The 19,614-nt window shown below is 21.7% G+C and overlaps 5 protein-coding genes across 5 annotated transcripts; all 5 read left to right on the forward strand. All coding sequences in view use genetic code 6, as the record gives it.

Annotated features, from left to right (window-relative positions):
• Window positions 1–790: 790 nt before the first annotated feature.
• Window positions 791–4,880, forward strand: TTHERM_00997550 (cyclic nucleotide-binding domain protein; the record flags this gene model as incomplete). The annotated part of the gene is made up of 6 exons (XM_001019195.2): window positions 791–1,760; window positions 1,860–2,291; window positions 2,356–2,632; window positions 2,719–3,106; window positions 3,159–3,302; window positions 3,495–4,880. 6 exons carry the CDS (start codon window positions 791–793, stop codon window positions 4,878–4,880), a joined length of 3,597 nt encoding a protein of 1,198 aa, XP_001019195.2.
• A 1,202-nt stretch (window positions 4,881–6,082) lies between these two features.
• Window positions 6,083–6,427, forward strand: TTHERM_000997551 (hypothetical protein; the record flags this gene model as incomplete). The annotated part of the gene is made up of 1 exon (XM_012798418.1): window positions 6,083–6,427. The coding sequence occupies one exon, from the start codon at window positions 6,083–6,085 to the stop codon at window positions 6,425–6,427; it is 345 nt and encodes a 114-aa protein (XP_012653872.1).
• Window positions 6,428–8,305: 1,878 nt separating this feature from the next.
• Window positions 8,306–12,537, forward strand: TTHERM_00997580 (cyclic nucleotide-binding domain protein; the record flags this gene model as incomplete). The annotated part of the gene is made up of 5 exons (XM_001019198.3): window positions 8,306–9,935; window positions 9,998–10,274; window positions 10,364–10,751; window positions 10,803–10,946; window positions 11,155–12,537. The coding sequence occupies 5 exons, from the start codon at window positions 8,306–8,308 to the stop codon at window positions 12,535–12,537; spliced, it is 3,822 nt and encodes a 1,273-aa protein (XP_001019198.3).
• Window positions 12,538–13,280: 743 nt separating this feature from the next.
• On the forward strand, window positions 13,281–17,131 carry TTHERM_00997590 (cation channel family protein; the record flags this gene model as incomplete). Its single annotated transcript, XM_001019199.3, has 7 exons — window positions 13,281–14,098; window positions 14,291–14,354; window positions 14,712–14,778; window positions 14,849–15,125; window positions 15,179–15,566; window positions 15,617–15,760; window positions 15,812–17,131. The coding sequence occupies 7 exons, from the start codon at window positions 13,281–13,283 to the stop codon at window positions 17,129–17,131; spliced, it is 3,078 nt and encodes a 1,025-aa protein (XP_001019199.3).
• Window positions 17,132–18,343: 1,212 nt separating this feature from the next.
• Window positions 18,344–18,933, forward strand: TTHERM_000997598 (cation channel family protein; the record flags this gene model as incomplete). Its single annotated transcript, XM_012798419.1, has 2 exons — window positions 18,344–18,827; window positions 18,893–18,933. 2 exons carry the CDS (start codon window positions 18,344–18,346, stop codon window positions 18,931–18,933), a joined length of 525 nt encoding a protein of 174 aa, XP_012653873.1.
• Between the last annotated feature and the right edge of the window lie 681 nt (window positions 18,934–19,614).

Below are 19,614 nucleotides of genomic sequence, written 5' to 3' on the forward strand. Positions count from 1 at the left end.
TAAAATGATTGATTAAAAATAAATGAACAGTTTCTTCATAATAATTCTTCTCCTTGAAATTTATGAATATATAAAGCTATTAAATTTATGAATTATGCATATTAATATTAGAATGAAATAAAAAAATAAATAAAATTAAAATTCAATAAGATTATCACGTTTTTTATTTGCCTAGCTTATAATTTATAAAATAAGGTTTTCTTCAAATAATACTTAAAACTCTTGAAATTTATTCTATCATTATTGTTTATAATATTGAAATATATTCTTATGTGTTTTTTATTTTTGTATTTTTAAAACAAACTTTTTTTATCTTCCTTTTAAACATTACAGAAATTTGTTAGCTATTATCTTAATTTATATAAAATAAATAATAAAATTAATTATTACAATAAAAAGAATATACAATCAATATTGGCATTTTAGGGCCAATAGGGTCAAAATTAAACTTTATGCTAATAATATGTCTTCTTTTACTTTTTTTTTGATGAAAAATCTTTTTTATATTTATGAATTGTTGTGTGTATGTATATATACATATACTTGTAAGCAATCAATTAACTTAGAATAACAATCAAATCATTTAATGTCTATATTTTTCTTTTATAAGTTCTTTAAAATGTACTTGAATTCAAGAATTAAAGGAACTTAATTATCTAGATTAAATAAACATTGTAAACAAAAATAAAATTTTGAAAAATAAAAAGCATTATTCACAAATTTTTAATTAAAGTTAAGTAAAAATACCATTATATTTTTTATTGTTTTTTTTATTCAAGCAATTGATAAAATGAAATAAGGCTAGATGATATAAGGATAAAATCAATAAAATTTAGATAGTTAGAACAAAGTTATGAATTTAAATTAATAAAACTAAGAAGTAAATACATTTCTACATCTTTAATAATTTGACATTAATCTACTCAAGCAAACTTTAAATGCATCTTCTATAAAAAACAAAATGGAATATTAATGGTAAGAAAATGAAGAAAATTATGCAAGTGCAAGGGATTTCACTGAAGTTAATTGCACAAACTAGTGCATGAATATAAGCTAATTAGATTATATTCTCTTAAAAAATGAAAGACACAAACAAAGTAGCCTTCAACCATTAAATTCTACCATTCTCCCAAAAATTAATTTATGTGAGAAGTAGAAAGAAAATACAAGTATGGAAAGCATTATAAGATAACCCAATCTAAATTTATCAAAATAGATAAGCAGAACCTCTCTTCTTTAAAAAAGACCTAGTAAAGCGTTAAATGTCACAAATCTAGAGCCTAAAGAAAACGAAGGCACAATATAAGGTTCAGGACTTTGTAAATAAAATACAATTAATAAAACTATAAATCAATGCAGAAGAAGCAGCAGGATGCAAGTAGAACAATTTTAAAATACTTTATTAAAAATGATTTAAGATAAAACTAGCAACTAACAAGAATAAAAGCAGAAAATGCTTGATATTCCTGATTAAAATGAGACGCTATAAACATAAGAATTAGAAAAAAGCCAAATTAAAAATTAAATAGGAGAAGAATAGACATGTAAATTAGATAAATTTTAAAAGTTAAAAAAGTAAGATGAAAAGTTTAAAAATGCATTTGTTTCTCGCTTGGGTATTTTCTAAAGATTTGTAAGTAATATAAAGAATTTGTCTCAGTCTTATAAATTTAGAATTATGAAAGCAGAATAAAAAGTAAGATTTAATGATTTATCTTTCTACTAACAAAAAATAAAAGAAATGGGAAATTAAAACTTTAGTAAAAAAATACTTTTTAGAATATTTTCTAAAATTTTTTAAAAGTTAGCAAACTAAATACCAGTATTTGATCCTTTAAATTTAGCGGTAATTTGTTTAGAATTAGTTGTTTTAATAACTTTTATAGCTCAACTATTTATTCTTCCATTGGCTGACTCGTTTGATGTTAGTTATTTAAAATAAGGAGGGTGTTTAGTGGCGTTTTATTATGTTCCAGCTATCACTTTCACAGTTTCTATGATTGCCAAACTAAATACTGGTTTTTTTAAAGAAAATATAGCTGTCCATGATAGGAAAAAAATTTTTTTGAATTATTACAAAAGTGGAGGACTTGTTATTGATTTTTTTACTGTTCTTTCTTTTTTAGCAACATAAAACTTTTATCACTATGCTTTTTTACTACTCAAGATTTATTAAATTTAGAATTCAATTATAAAAGTAGATACAAAATTTTCATTATCTTAGAGGTTTCCTTTAAGTTTTTAAATTTTTAAGCTTATTTTTCTAGTAATGGTACTTGCGCATTTGAATGGTAATTCATATTAGCTTGAAATTTATTCTTTTAAAATTATTTTTATATAATAAATAATTATTAGGTTGCATTTTTCACTAAGTTGCTAAAAATGTTGATGAAAGCTGGGTAACAAAAAATAATTTAAAGACTGCTGACTGGTATGAGCTATATATTAATAGCGTATATTTTTCTTTCATCACTATGGTAACTGTTGGATACGGAGATATTACACCAGTTTCTATTTAAGAGAAAGTTTTTGTTATTTTTATGGTTGTTTACAGCTGCGGATTTTTTGGGTATATTGTAAGCAGCATAGGCAATATTTTTACTTAGAGAGCTCAAATATAAGCAAATTACAAGTAATTATTGGCTTATTTATATTTAAATAAATTAATCTTTAATTATTTGAAATTTAAAATTAAAAAAATTTAACAACTATAAAAAGGAGATAATTAGTCGATATGATTTAATATATGAGAACAAGAAATATTAATTAGGTGATCTAATAGTAAGTCTTTCAATATTTACATTACTTAGAGTAGATGGATTATTACAACCATTAAAAAGGAGAAGAAATAGTCAAAAAGCTTTCACCTTACCTCTAATAACAAATTAATATAAACTCATATTATCCTTTTCTTAAAAGCTCTAATTACTTTAAACTGAACTTCAAGGACTCTACTTTAATAAATGCTTCTCTCAAAATGAAAGAACTTACTTTTGGTCCTGGATAAATAATATATAAGCAAAATGATTAAGACAACAGATTATTTTATATTATAAAAGGAGAAGTGCAGTTAATTAGCAACAACCATCAAATTTGCATCAAAGATGTAAAAGCAATAAAATTTAAATATTCTAATAAAATTTTTAAATATAAAATAGGAGAGTGACAATTGCTTTGGGGTAAATGAATTTTTTACAGGAGAGTGTCAAAATTTAGAAGCTAAAAGCTTAACTGTTTCTTAAATTTTATATTTAGAGTTAAATGAGTTCAAATAAGTCTTAAAAGAAGACCCTTTGGAATATGTAAATTAAAACAATTTCAAATAAAGCTTACAGATATTTTTTAAAATATTGAACAATCAATTAAATAATATCATAAAAACATTTAATTAAAAGTCCTATAATATCAATAAATAAATAATCCAACAATATCATATTTTCTTAATATTTTTATCAAAAATACAATAAAATTATTATTTTTGAAAAATAAATTAGGAAAAATTTTGTTCACTTAAAGATTAAGTTACCTTCAGTAAGATCTCGGTTGATTAGCCATGCTTTTTTTGCGATAAATTTAGTCATAGATACGGCTAATGCCCTTTTTTCACTTTGAAAAATAAAAGATTATTAGTTATTGAAAGAAGTAATAGAAGCGTTAGCTAAGAAAGAAAATAATTTGTGAGACATGACCGTTTTAAGTTTAGCAGCATTTTGGAAAATGCAGAAGTTAAATTAAATTTAAGAGCTGTAAGGCTAAATTATATCAATAAATTAGCTATCGATAAAAATGATATGATTCAGCTTGCGCAAGATACTATTCAAATTGAAAATGATGTAGATTTTTATAGGTACAATGATGCTTTCTAATTAAAATAAAGCAAAGAAGGATAAGACTTTAATATAATTTTAGTTAGTTCTGATAAAATAGCAGATGAGTTTTTTTTAGAAGAAGAAAAGTTAGAAAATAGCGAAGATGGTTAAGAAACATTAAGCCCTCTAATTAATTCTTAAAAGAAAGTAGCAACAAGCTAAACAATAGCAACAGAAAGTTTGATAGAAGAAAATAAAAATCAACTTTAGCCTACATTTTAAAACTCTCAAAATCAGCATAGGAAATCAAATCTTTTTTTACAAAATGCATTTTATACCACAAGCAGTAGTAATTTAAATATATAAAATAATGAGAAACTCCACCCATATATAAAGGAGTAATCTTCAATGATAAATCATAGAATTTAAAACCACACTAGAAAATAATCTTTAAGAAAAAATTCAGATGTTTCTATATCCAACTATTAAATTAAAAATGTAGAGGAATCTTCTTCAGGAGCATAAGATTAAAGTTTGTTAAAACAAATAATAAAATTTATTGAGCTTACTCAAATCAAATAAGAAGCTGAAAATAAGCAGAAAGTTTCATATAATATTTTAAAAGATGAATTTTTTTGCATTAATGATTTTGATTAATTATAAGAATTTACTAGATACTTTCCAAAAAGCAATTTTAGTTAGGTTTTAGGATAAATAAGTAAAATAAATTTAAAAAAGCAAAAAGCATCTTTAAAAAAGGCAAAGAGAAGCTCAAATAAAACATGGAATAAAGCCTTTAAAAATTTAGATCTTAAGAAAAGAAGTGTTTTATCAAAGATAAATACATACAAGACTATGTCTAATATGCGTAAAATATCATAAGACAAAATTCTTGCTATTACTAAATCATAAAATGATAATTAGTCCAATACTGATAGTTTGAGTAATGTTCTGTCTTATAGATCTTAAGAAATGCAAGACTTTAATATTGATCAAAAAAGTTAAAATAATTTTTTGCAAAGTTAATAATTAATTAATGTAAGATCAAGCTTCTTAAAACCTTTGCAGTGAAAAATAAAATCCAAACCAACTTTTATAAAAAGAATAATTTTTTTGCTCTTTTAAATAAAAAGACAAGCAAAACTGAATTAATTTTAATTATCATTAAAATATATGATTAAAAAAGCAAATTAATTTATTAATTGAAGAATAAAAATAATTTAAACATAAAAAACTGAGAAATAATAAAATAATTTATATTAAAAATGCATTTGTATTTACAAAAATTTTTAATAAAATATTAAAAATTTAAAAACAATCTCTAAAATAAATTCAATTTGTAACATTTATATAAAATATATATTAAAATAACTTTAATTAATTCAAATTTAAATAGAAAATTTTCAAAATAAAATAAAAAGAATTTGTAAGAAATTAAATAATTTCTTACAAATAAATAATCATTAACGTTTTAACTTTAATTATTTAATTTTTTGTCTTGTTTTAACAAGTAAAAAATAAATTTAAAGATAGATACAAAATACATAAAACAAGCCAAATCTATGGATATTTTATTGTATTGCTTATTATAACTATTATCGGATAATTATTTCTTGAGTAAGAATTATACATTTAGTAGAATTAAATATATTATTTAATAAAATAAATAAAAAATTTAAAGAAAAAAATAAAAATTTTTTGAAGCAGTTTTCATACCTGATAGCAGAATTAGAGAACAAAGATAAATATTTTGAAAAATTAGATGAAGAAGAATCTATGCAAACCAAGTTTTAAGAAGAGTAACAATAATCAAATTTGAGCCTTTTATCAATAATTATAATAATATAAATTTGATGAGGAGTCCCTCTTTAATAATTTTGTTACTATGTTAGGAATTTTTTAAAGGTTTTTACGACTAGATTTTTATATAATTATAAGAAAATAGGAGTTGAAATATGCTTTCACATACATAAATAATATAAAACTTATTAGTAGAAAAAATTATAAAATGCTAATGAAATAATAAACATATAAAGATTTTTTTTGTAAAAGTTATGATTATGAATATGTCGAATGCCCTTACTTTACTGAAAAGAGTAAAGTATATATAAATTAGATTAGAAAGCAATTAAATAGAAATTTGAAACACAAATTTAATAATTTGTTGGATAATGAAGAAGTTAAGCAAGACTCAAGAACAGTGAAAATATATATACTATGTTAAAGATTTTAGATGAAGAGCTAATTATTTAATTATCCTTAATACTCATAAAATGGAAATGAATATCGATTTTTATAGAAAATATTATTGGTTTTATATAAAATAATATCATGATCATGTAGCTAATAATAATATTGCTGTAGTGTTTTGCTCTCAAGATTAATAAGAAGAAAGAGATAATAGTGAATTACAAGCACTAGTACCTTAAATCATGTATCAAATATACATAAGAAAGTTAGTAGAAGTTCTATTTAAGCTCTTAATAGTTATTAAGAAGAATAAAAAAAGTCATCAAAGACATCAATAGTTTCTTCAAAAGTAGAGAAAGAATTCGATAATGAGGTTAGATAACAAACTAGAATCCTCCTAATCCTATTTCGAGTTATATAATGAATGATAAATTTTCTATGTTAAATGAAAATAATAATAAAAATTAGTAATAAAAGCCTTTTTTTTAAATTATCTATCTGAAAAGAGATGTCCAATCTATCTCACAACTAATAGCAAAGGATTCTCAAAAAAATAATCGAATAAATTTAAATAAACAGTCAGCTTAATAACACAAACTCAAATTAAACACAAAGCAAATTCTTAAATAGAGGTAGATTCTCATATATAAGCTGATGAATTTTTACAATAACTGATATTAATACAATTTAAAAGAACATTCATTCGCTTTTTTCCAAAAAGCAGCTATGATTGTTGTGTTTTAAAGTAAAGTTATAAATTATCTAAAAAAACAAAGAATTATTATTAAATGAAAAAAAAAGACTTTTAGAAAAAATACAGTTTACATACAATCTCTAAAAAATGATAAAATGTTGCCAATAATTAAATTCAGGTTTCTTAAAATAAAAATATTGATAAATTTATTGATTGTTAGTTATGAATCTCCTTTAAGTAAAAATAAATCTTAATTTTATATTATTAATCACCTGCAAAACCTAAATCTAGTTTCTTCAAAAATAACAATGAAAAATCATAAAATTTAGGATGTTTAGTTTTTCAGATAAATTATTTATTTATTTATTTACTTACTTATGCTAATGTAATTTTTTATAAATGGATTAGTGTTTATGAAAAAGTAATACTTGCTCTAATTCAAAATTTATAACAAGAAAAAAAATTTGAGAAATAAAAATTGTAAGAAAAAAGGAAAAACAATCGATTGAAATGATAATAACATAAAATTTCTTTAAAAATATATGTTAATTTCCAGTTCAGTAAAATTAAAAACTGTCTTAATTAATATAAAATTAATTGTTGTTTTTTCTTAATTATTTTCTAAAAAATTTAGAATTAAAAGCAAATTATGTAATAATTATTCATCTAGTTATGTATGTATGGTTTTAATACAAACAAATATAGTTTTTTTTGGCTTTTGCTTAATTTCTAAAACAATAAGTCTTTATCATTATTTAACTGAATTTTTTACCATAAACTAATTTCACTTTACAAAAATTATTAGTTTTAATTACTCCTTCCTTAGATTTAAGAAAATTTTCATTATTATTTTATATCTAAAAATATTTACTTATCCAAAAAACTGAAATTATTTCTTAAGAAAAAAATAATCATGATAGTAGCTATCTATACAATAACTTCATTCCTAAATTTAAAATGTAACAGATTAAATTTAAAAGATAGAACTATGATATATTTATTTTAGTTTGCATTTTCTAAGAGCTTTAAAAAAATAATTTATTTTTTTTTTTTAAATTTAGATTTTACAAAATTAAAATATTTTATTTCATTGTTTAGCTTTAATTTTTAACTTTTGAGACAAATTTTATTACAAAATGATTTGATTAAATATGGAAAGCGTTTTTTAATAGAAATTCTTCACTTCTAAATTTATGAAAATAGTACAGCTATTAAATTTATTAATTATCTTAACATTAGAATAAATTTATAAATTAAGATCATCTAATTTATTTTAAACATTTCAATAGTTTATAGGTTTTCCTCAAATAATATTTAAGTAAATATTTAAAAATCTTGATATTCATTCTAGCTTGATTGCTTAAAGCATTGAAATTTATTCCTATGTGTTTTTTATATTTGTATTTTTTATACAATATTTATTAGAGTGTTTCTTTATTAATTATTTAAAAATTAAGAAAAAATTGCTGGCTATTATTTTAATTTATATCATAAAAATACTAATTATTACTCTAAATAAATAAAAAATGAATCAAAAAATTTAATGTTTATCTATATTTTCCTTTTATTTTTTTTCTGATGTAATTTAATTCAAGAGTTAAATACAAATTAAATGTCTTAATAAAAAATAATAAAGTTTGATAAAAAATACAATTTTCAATTTTTAATTAAGATTAAGATTAAGTAAAAATACCCACTCATTTTTATTCTTTTCATTCTAATAATAGATAAAGTGAACTAAAGAAATCTATTATAGATGTCATAAAGTGAATATCCATAAAATTTAGAGGGTTTGAATAAAATAATGTATTTATATTAAATAAACTAAGAAGCAAATCAATATCTACATCTTTAATAGTTTGACATTAATCTACCCAAGCAGATTTTAAATACATCTTCTACAAATAACTAAATGGATTATTAAAGCTAAGAAAATGAAGAAAATTATGTTAGCGTAAGGGATTTCACTGAAATTAATAGCACAAGTTAAAGCGTGAATAAAAGCTAATTAGAAAATCTTCTCTTTAAAACTGAACGGCACAAACAATGTGGCCTTTAACCATTAAATTCTACCATTCTCCCAAAAATTAATTTATGTGAAAAGCAGCAAGAAAATGCAAGTAAAGAAAGCATTATAAGATAACCCAATCGTAATTTATCAAAATAGATAAGAAAAACCTCTTATGTATAAATAAGACCCACTAAAACATCAATTGGTGCAAATCTAGAGCCTAAAGAGAGAGAAGGCTCAATATAAGATTCATTCTTATGTAATTAGAATACAATTAATAAAGCAATAAATCAAAGAAGAAGAAGTAGCAGGATGCAAGTAGAACAATTTTAAAATACTTTATTAAAAATGATTTAAGATAAAACTAGCAACTAACAAGAATAAAAGCAGAAAATGCTTGATATTCCTGATTAAAATGAGACATTATAAACTTAAGAGTAAGAAAAAAGCCAAATTCAAAATTAGGTAGGAGAAGAGTAATCATGTAAATTAGATACAATTTAAAAGTTAAAAAAGAAAGATGATAAGCTTAAAAATTCATTTGTATCTCGTTTAGGTATTTTCTAAAGATTTATTAGAAACATAAAGAATTTATCTTAGTCTTATAAATTTAGAATTATGAAAGCAGAATAAAAATTAAGATTTAATGATTTATCTTTTTATTAACAAAAAAATAAAGAAATGGGAAATTAAAGTTTTAGTTAAAAAATACTCTTTAGAATATTTTCTAAAGTTTTTTAAAAGTTAGCAAACTAAATACCAGTATTTGAACCACTACATTTATGGGTAATATGTTTAGAATTAATTGTTTTAATAACTTTAACAGCTCAACTCTTTACTCTTCCATTAGCTGATTCATTTGACGTTAATTATCTAAAATAAGGAGGGTGTAAAGTAGTATTTTATTATATCCCTGCTATCGCTCTCATAATTTCTATATTTTCCAAACTAAATACTGGCTTTTTTAAAGAAAATATAGCTGTCCATGATAGGAAAAAAATTTTTCTGAATTATTACTATAGCGGAGAACTGATGATTGATTTAATAACTGTTCTTTCTTTTTTTGCAACATAAGACATTTATGATTATGTGTTTTTACTACTCAAAATATATTAAATTTAGAACTCAATAGTAAAAGTAGATACAAAATTTTCATTATCTTAGAGGTTTCCATTAAGTTTTTAAATTTTTAAGCTCATTTTTATTGTGATGATACTTGCTCATTTGAATGGTAGCTCATATTTGTTGAAATGAATTCTTTTATAATTATTTTTGTATATAAAAAATTATTAGGTTGCATTTTTCACTAAGTAGCTAAGAATGTCGATGAAAGCTGGATAACCAAAAATAATTTAAAAACTGCTAACTGGTATGAGTAATATATTAATAGTGTATACTTTTCTTTCATCACTATGGTAACTGTTGGATATGGAGATATTACACCAGTATCTCTCTAAGAGAAAGTTTTTGTTATTTTCATGGTCGTTTATAGTTGTGGATTTTTTGGCTACATCGTAAGCAGTATAGGAAATATTTTTACTTAGAGAGCTTAAATACAAGCAAATTACAAGTAATAATTATCTTATTTATGGTTAAATATATCTATTTATCTTTAATTATTTGTAATTTATAATTTAAAATATTTTATATGTTAAAAAGGAGACAATTAGTCGATATGATTTAATATATGAAAACAAGAAATATTAGTTAGGTGATCTAATAATAAGTATTTTAATATCTACATTACTTAGAGTAGATGGATTATTACAACCATTAAAAAGGTGAAGAAATAGTCAAAAAGCTTTCACCTTACCTCTAATAGCAAATTAATATAAACTCTTATTATCCTTTTCTTAAAAGCTCTAATTACTTTAAATTAAATTTTAAAGATACTATTTTAATTAATGCTTCTCTCAAAATGAAAGAACTTACATTTGGTCCTGGTTAAATAATATTTAAACAAAATGATTAAGATAATAGGTTATTTTACATTTTAAAAGGAGAAGTGTAGCTAAGTAGTAACAATCATCAAATTTGTATCAAAGATGTAAAGCAGTAAAATTTAAATATTCTAATTAACTTTTTATAAATAAAATAGGAGAATGATAATTGCTTTGGAATAAATGAATTTTTTACAGGAGAGTGTAGAAATTTAGAAGCTAAAAGCTTAACTGTTTCTTAAATTTTATATCTAGAGTTAAACGAATTCAAGCAAGTCTTAAAAGAAGATCCTTTGGAATACGTAAATTAAAATATTTTAAATAAAGTGTTGGAAAATAAAAAAATATGAACAAAAATTAAATATTATAATTATAAAAATATTTAATTAAAGTGTTTTATTAATAAATAATTCAAAAATTATTAAAATTCAATATTTATTTTATTTATTTTTAACACGTTTCATACTATCAAAAATACTACAAAATAAATATTTTTAAATAATAAATTAGGAAAAATTTTGTTCACTTAAAGATTAAGTTATCTTCAGTAAGATCTCTATTGATTAACCATGCTTTTTTTGCAATAAATTTAGTCATAGGTATGATCAATGCCCTTTTTACACTTTGAAAAATTAAAGATTATTAGTGATTGAAAAAAGTAATAGAAGCATTAGCTAAGAAAGAAAATAATTTGAGAGATATGATCGCTTTAAGTTTAACAGTGTTTTAGAAAATGCCGAAGTCAAGTTAAATTTAAGAGCTATTAGGTTAAATTACATAAATAATTTAGCTATCGATAAGAATGAAATGATTCAGCTTGCGCAAGATACTATTCAAATTGAAAACGATGTAGATTTTTATAGGTACAACGATGCATTTTAATTAAAGTAAAACAGCGAAGGATAAGATTTTAATATAATTTTAGTAAGTTCTGATAAAATAGCTGATGAGTTTTTTTTAGAGGAAGAAAAGCTAGAATATGGCGAAGAGGGTAATGATTAATTAAACCCTATTATTAATTCTTAAAAGAAAGTAGCAACAAGCTAAACAATAGCTACAGAAAGTTTGATAGAAGAAAATAAAAATCAACTTTAACCTGCACTTTAAAACTCTCAAAATCAGCATAGGAAATCAATTTCTTTTTTACAAAACGCATTTCATACCTAAAACAGTAGTAATTTAAACACTTACAATTATGAGAAACTTCAAACTATAAAAGAGCAATTTTCAACGACAAACCATAGAATCCAAAACCACACTAGATAACAATCTTCAAGAAAAAATTCAGATATTTCTATATCCAGCTATTAAAATAAAAATGCTGAACCCTCTCCCTCTAAAGTATAAGAATAAAACCTGCTTAAGCAAATACTAAACTTAATTGAGCTTACTCAAATCAAGTAAGAAGTTGAAAATAAGCATGAAGTTTCATTTTTTATTTAAAAAGATGAATTTTTTTGCATAAATGATTTTGATTAATTATAAGAATTTACTAGATATTTTCCAAAAAGCAATTTTAGTTAAGTTTTAGGATAAATAAGTAAAACAAATTTAAAAAAGCAAAAAGTTCCTTTGAAAAAGGCAAAAAAAAACTAAAATAAACCAAGGAATACAGTTTTTAAAAATTTAGCTATTAAGAAAAAAAATATTTTATCAAAGATAAATACATGCAGGGCTCTTGCTAATAAGCATAAAAAATCACAAGACACACCTCTTGTTATTGCAAAATCATCAAGTTATAACCAGTCCAATACTGAGAGTTTGAGTAATGCTCTATCATGTAGAACCTAAGAAATGCAAGACTTTAATATTGATCAAAAAAGTGAAAACAAACTTTTGCAAAGTTAACAATTTGATAATGTAAGATCAAACTTTTTAAAACCTTAGCAGTGAAAATTAAAAAAATCAAATTAACTTTTAGAAAATAATTTTTTGGGTTTTAAAATATATAATAAGATAATTAAAACTGAATTAACTTTAATAATCAATAATATTTTTAAAAAAACTAATTTATTATCTAAACAAATAATTTAAATATAAAAACTAAGATATACTAAATTAATTTTATTTTAGTATATATTTTATACAATAAAAACCATTTAGTCTATTATTTATAAATTAATTAATTAATTCATTTATTTTTAAATAATTTTCATTCAAAATTTAAAATAATTCTAAAATTAATTAATTAAAATTTAACATTTAAATAAAATATTAATAAAAATAATTTTGTTAAATAAATTAAAATTTAAATAAAAATTTTTCAAAATAAAAATATAATGAATTGTTATATTTAAAGAAATTAAAGAATACCTGATAAAAAATAATAATTAACTTTTTTAACTTTAATTAATTAATGGTAGTATAGAATTTTTTCACTATCAATAAGTTAAAAGTAGGTTTAAAGGTAGGTATAAAATTTATGAAATAAACCAGATACATGCATATTTTATTTTATTTTTTATTGCGATTGTTAAAAGCTATTTGATTTGCCAACAAAGCTTTGGTTGAAGCAAAAATTGATGCCTATCAAATTTTTAATAAATTAATATAAAATACAATAATTAGCAAAATAAGTTAGTAAGTAAGGGCTAAGTTATTAATCTATTATTATCCTAGTAGAACTAACAAAGAAAATGTAAGAAAACTAAAAAACAGAAGAAAATTAGATATATAATTAAAATGGCAAAGTTAATAAATAGAATTAAGATTTGCCAAAAGTCATACACATTGAGAAATTTGATTTACACTATCACAACATTGCTTCAAATATAACTTCTACTTAAAAAAAAATAGAAATTAAATAATTGGAGGGTGAGGAAAATTATGAAAGTGGCAGAGATTTTAATGAAAAATTAGATTTTAATAGCATAAGCTAATAGATGAGTGCAAGTCAATAAGAATTAATGATGTTATAAACTGAAAGATAAAATCAAAATAGCCTTTTACCATTAAATTCCACTATTAATCCTAAAATTAATCTCTATGAGAAATAACTTGAAAACACAAAGATGGAAACTTATTATGAGAAGCGAAATAGTAATTTACTTAAATAGCAAGTTAAGTTTGCTTTTGAGTAGTCAAGAGTACGTTAAAATTCTGAGATTAAGCCAGATATTATAGTAGAAGATTCTAATAAAATTGTAGAAGATTACAAGCAAAAAAAAATGGGTAATACAGTAAATTAAAAAAGAAATAGCAGCAAAATGTAGGCTGAATAATTTTAAATTAACTTGCAGAAAGTTATCTAAATAAAAAATAATTAGTATAAAGAACACAAAGATAAATATTTTGATAATTTTGACAAAGAAGAATCTATGCAAACTTAAGAATTAGAGACGAGTTACAATAACCAAATTTAAGACCCTTATCAATAAGATTAATAATAGAAATTTGATAAAATTCAAAAATTAATTAAAAAGGAGGGGTAGCTCTCTAATAGTTTTGTTGCTAGGTTAGGAATTTTTTAAAGGTTTTTAAGAAATATAAAGAATTTATCATAAGCCTATAAATTTAAGAATATGAATTTTGAGTAAAAATAAAGATTTAATGACTTATCGTTCTTTTAATCTAAAAAGAAATAAGCTTCAAATGTAAGCAGTACTCATAAAATTTTAATAAGAGTATTCTAAAAACTTTTTAATAGGTTAATAATCTAAATACCAGTTTTTAACCCTTTTAATTTTGCAGTTATTGGCCTAGAATTAACAGTATTAATCACTTTAATTATCTCAATATTCATATTACCACTAGCTGATTCATTTGATATTCATTTTATTTAAGAAGGAAATTGTAGAATTTTTTTTTATTCTATTCCAATTTTTGTATTTACAACTGCCATATTATTTAAGTTAAACACTGGATTTTCTAAAGAGAGTCTAATTGTTAGCGATCGAAAAAAAATATTTCTAAATTATTTCCAAAGTTGGGGACTTTTAGTTGATTTAATTACTGTTGTTTCTTATTTAGTGGCTGAAAATTATTACATTTATGCATTCTTACTAGTCAAGCTTTATTAAATATAAAATTCAATAATTAAATTAGATGCAATATTTTTATTATCTTAGAGATTTCCTTTCTGCTTTTAAATTACTAAGCTTATTTTTCTTGTTTTCTTGCTTGCGCACATCAACGGTACATTTTTTCAATAAATTTTAACAATTTATTTATTTTTGTTATTAAAAATTTTATATTTATAATAAAGGCTGCATTTTTAATTAAGTTGCTAAAAATTTAGATGAAAGCTGGCTAACAAAAAATAATATTAATAATGCTGATTGGTACGTAAGATATATTAATAGTGTATACTTTTCTTTTATTTCAATGGTTACTGTTGGATACGGAGATATTACTCCTATTTCTCTCCAAGAGAAAATCTTTGTTATTTTCATGGTAGCTTACAGCTGTGGAGTATTTGGATATATTGTTAGCAGTATCGGTAACATTTTTACAGAGAGGGCATAAGTAAAAGCTAAATTTAAGTATTTTATTTTTTTACTCACATTTAATTTTAGATATTCTAATTAAATAAAAGGAGTTAATTAGTCGACATAATTTAATATATGAGGACAAGGAACATCGACTAGATAATCTAATCATAAGTTTACAAATATTTAGATTATTTAGAAAAAATGGATCATTACAATCATTAAAAAGGAGAATTTACAGTTTAAAAGCTATCTCCATACCTCTAAAAACAAATTAAAATAAACTCTTATTATCCCTTTCTTAAAAAAATAAATTATTTCAAGCTAAACTTTAAAGACTCCATTTTAGTTAGCGCTTCTCTAAAAATAAAGGAAATTACTTTTGGACCCGGCTAAATAATATTCAACCAGAATGATTATGATAATAGATTATATTTTATTCTCAAAGGTGAAGTCCAGCTTAGCAATAATAACCACAAAATTTGCATTAAAGATGTAAACAAATTATAAATTTATTTTTTATAAAAATTTGAATAAAATTCTAGGAAAATGATAATTGCTTTGGGATAAATGAGTTTTTTACTGGAGAAGCCCGAAATCTATAAGCTAAAAGCTTAACAGTTTCTTAAATTTTATATTTAGAGTTGAGTGATTTTAAAGAAATCTTAAAAGAAGATCCATTGGAATATGTAATAAAAAGCTATTTTAATAATATTAAAAAATATTTCAAAATAAATTAGGAAAAATTTAGCTCTCTCAAAGACTAAGCAATTTTTAGTAAAGTTTCAATAGACTAATCCTGCTATTTTTGCAACAAGTTTAGCCACATGCATGATTTATGTCCATTTTATACTATAAAAAACTAAAGATTGCTAATTATTGAAAGAAGTAAGAGAAATATTGATTAACTAAGGTAAAAGTTTGAGAGACCCTATCTTTAAAAGTTCAATAGTTTATTAAAAAATTAAATTGTTAGGCTGAACTTAAAAGCTGTTAGATTAAACTATATCAATAACTTAGCAGTCGATAAATATGAAATTATATAGCTTGTTTAAAACAATACCAATATTGAAAACGATTTAGACTTTTATAGATAGAATGATGCCTTTGAGTATAGAAAAAGCTTAGATGCAGAAGGAGAAGAAGCAATGGATTTAAAATAGAATATTGTTTTGATCAGCTCTGATAAAATAGCAGAAGAGTTTTTCTAAGATGAAGAAATACTTGAAAAATCATAAGAAACTTAAGAATCAAATTTTTTCTTTAATTCTAGCAAAAAAATAGCAAGAAGTTCAATTCTAGCTGTAGAAAATTTTATAGATGAGCAAAAAAATATTTAACAATTTCCTTTTATTAGTTCTAACAATCACCAAGCTAAAAGAAATTCATATTTAAAAAGCTGCATATTTCACTAAAATAATAATGCTTTTGAGAGGCTTACTTCAATTAAAGAGCATATTTCATAAAAAAATATTAACATTTAAAATTCTTAGGATTTGTCATAAAAGAAAATACCTGAATAATCTGAAAATCTAAATTAAAATATGAATAATAATCAGCATTTACTCAATCAGATATTTAATTTTATAGAGTAAAAAAAAGGAAAGTACAATTCTGATAATTGTGTTGACATTCAAAATATTAATAAATCGGATGATTTTTTTATTGTTTGCAACTTTGATTTAATGCAAGAATTTACTAGGTATTTTCCAAAAAATAATCTACATATTGTATTGCAAAAATATAACAAATTATGCTAAAAATAGCTAAAATTAAAAACTAAAAAATCTAAAAAACTGATTAACAGAAGTAAGAATACTTTGAAATAAAGTAAGATTTAATAAGCTTTATACAAATACCAAGCTATTAATATATTGTAATAAAGAAATTCTAATCTAAACTAAATAAGATAAAGTTCTGTAAATATAAATGATAATCTAAAATTGGAATTAGAAGAAGGGACATAAAATCTAAATTCAGATTCACAAAGCGAATATTAACTAACTCATATGAAACAAGTAGATACAATAAAATCCAATTTTTCAAATTCATAACAGTGATATTAAAAAATATTTTATTGCATAATTTATATTTTTGTTTTGAGTAACCATAGTTAAATACTTTTCATTATTGCATTTCCTTCCTTACTATTTTATAATTTTTAAATTTATCTTTATAAATTTTTTATAGTAAAAATAGAAATGTTTTTGATGAATAGCTAGTTGTAAAATAATTTAAGTATTTTAATTCCTTGTATATTAATCCAATTGAAGTAATCAATCAGTCATCGCAGAATTTAAATACTCTAAAAATTCTAAATTCTATGCATTTTCAAAATTCTAAATTCTAAAAATTTTCAAAATTCTGAAATAAATTTTACTTTTTTTATTTGATTTACACTTCAATAAAAATAAACTAAAAATATAATATTTTTTAAATAAACAAAACTATTTTAAAAAATAAATAATTTAATTTAAAATTTAAAATTAGATTTTTAAAATAATAAAAAAATGGTTAAATGCCTAAATTCATCAAATTATTATTTATTTTATTAATATAATCGATGAAATTGCTGTAATTAAAATTTATTTTTAAAATGAAATTTTACTTTTTCAAAAACTAGATTTTTTTTAAAAATAAATAATACATTTATAAGAACCATAGTCTTTCTATTTTACAATTAAAGAAGTAAATAGCTATTACATCAACAAATAAAGATACAAATGACTTTAATTAAAATTATGATCTGAAACTTTATTTTCCTCTCCTTTTGAATATAAAATTAATTGGTTTGAATAATAAAAATCTAAACATGTATTTACATGAAATTAACTTTATTCTATTTATTTTGTTAGAAGTTTATTGCCCTATTTGCTTCTATTAATGTTTTTACAATAAATAATACATTATTGTTAAGTAATATAGCATCTTTGTTTTACAATTAAAGAAGTAAATAGCTATTACATCATCAAATAAAGAAACAAACAAATGGTTTTAATTAAAATTATGATCTGTTAACTTTATTTTCCTTTCCTTTTTAATAAAAAATAATTGGTTTGAATAATAAAAATCTAAACATGAATTTAAATGAAATTGAATTTATTCAATTTATTTTGTTAGAAGTTTATTGCCCTATTTGCTTCTATTACTTGTAGTAATACTTTTTAATTTTTGATTAATACATCTCTTTAAATTAAGAATAAGTAAAAAAAGAAAAAAGTAGACTAAATCTTCAATTAATATTTTATTTTATAATTTTAAAAAGTAATAAAATGCTTTAATATCTCTAAGCATAGCAGGAGGCTAAAGATGACTCAAAAATTAAAAACGATATAAAATCTAAAACAATTTAATAGCAATTTAATTAGAAAAAAAATAAAAATTTACATTTTCAATAGTTTGATATTGATCCATTTGTATTTGAGGTAACTCCTACTAGAATATATTAAGATTTGATTCACTAAGAAAATGAAGAAAACTATGTTAGCGGTAGAGATTTAAATGATACTTGCTTAGAAATCAGTAGAAACTAAAAAGGTCATCATGCTACTAAAACTGATTGTAATAACATGAACGAAGTATAGCCACTAAACTCTACTATTTTTCCTAAAATTAATCTTTTCGAAAAATAAAAAGAGAATCAAAAGATGGAATATGTTCAAGAACAATACAATAATAATTTTTAAAAAAAGTAAATCTAATCTTCATCAGAATAAGATATATGCGATTAAGAGTTATTAGACAAGTACAGTGAGAGTAAGGATTAAAATGATTTATTTAACCCAAATTATATTGATAGCAAATAAAATAATAAAATTAAGACAATCGTTTAAAGAAGGAGAAGTAGCAAACTCTAAATTGAAAAACTATAAAATACCTTGTCTTAAATGATTTAAGCCAAGAATAAAATATAAATATATAATCAAGAACCAGAGATTACGGAACAAATTGATCTAGAAGATATTTTAAAATCGTCACAAGATTAAGTAGTTTATAAAAGTTCATACTTATAACCTATTGAAGGTGAGTTGTAAACCAAAGTAGATACAAAAAAATAATTAAAAAAAAAAGAAGAAAAGCTAACAAATGTTTTTGTTGCAAGGTTGTGGATTTTTTAAAGGTTTTTAAGGAATATGAAGAATTTATCTCAGGCTTTCAAGTTTAGAAACATGTCAGAAGAATAGATATTAAAAGTGAATGATGTTTCATATTATTATTCTAGAAATAAATAAATTACTGAAGGTCAAAATAAATACATAGCACTCCTCTTTAAAGTATTTACAAAATCTTTTTCCAAATTAAATATCCAAATACCAGTCTTTAATCCTTTGAATTACACAACTATATGTTTAGAAATAACTATATTAACAACGTTGATTATTTAAATTTTTATTGTTCCTTTATCTTCCTCATTTGATATTAACAACTTAAAAGAAGGAATTTATTAAATAATATTTTATTTTATTCCTGCTTTTTTAGTGTTTATGAATATGCTAGTTAAGCTGAATACTGGATATTTTAAAGGATATATTCTGGTTAACGA

The sequence above is a fragment of the Tetrahymena thermophila genome (assembly GCF_000189635.1).
Source record: "Tetrahymena thermophila SB210 genomic scaffold scf_8254589, whole genome shotgun sequence".
Classification (NCBI taxonomy): domain Eukaryota; phylum Ciliophora; class Oligohymenophorea; order Hymenostomatida; family Tetrahymenidae; genus Tetrahymena; species Tetrahymena thermophila.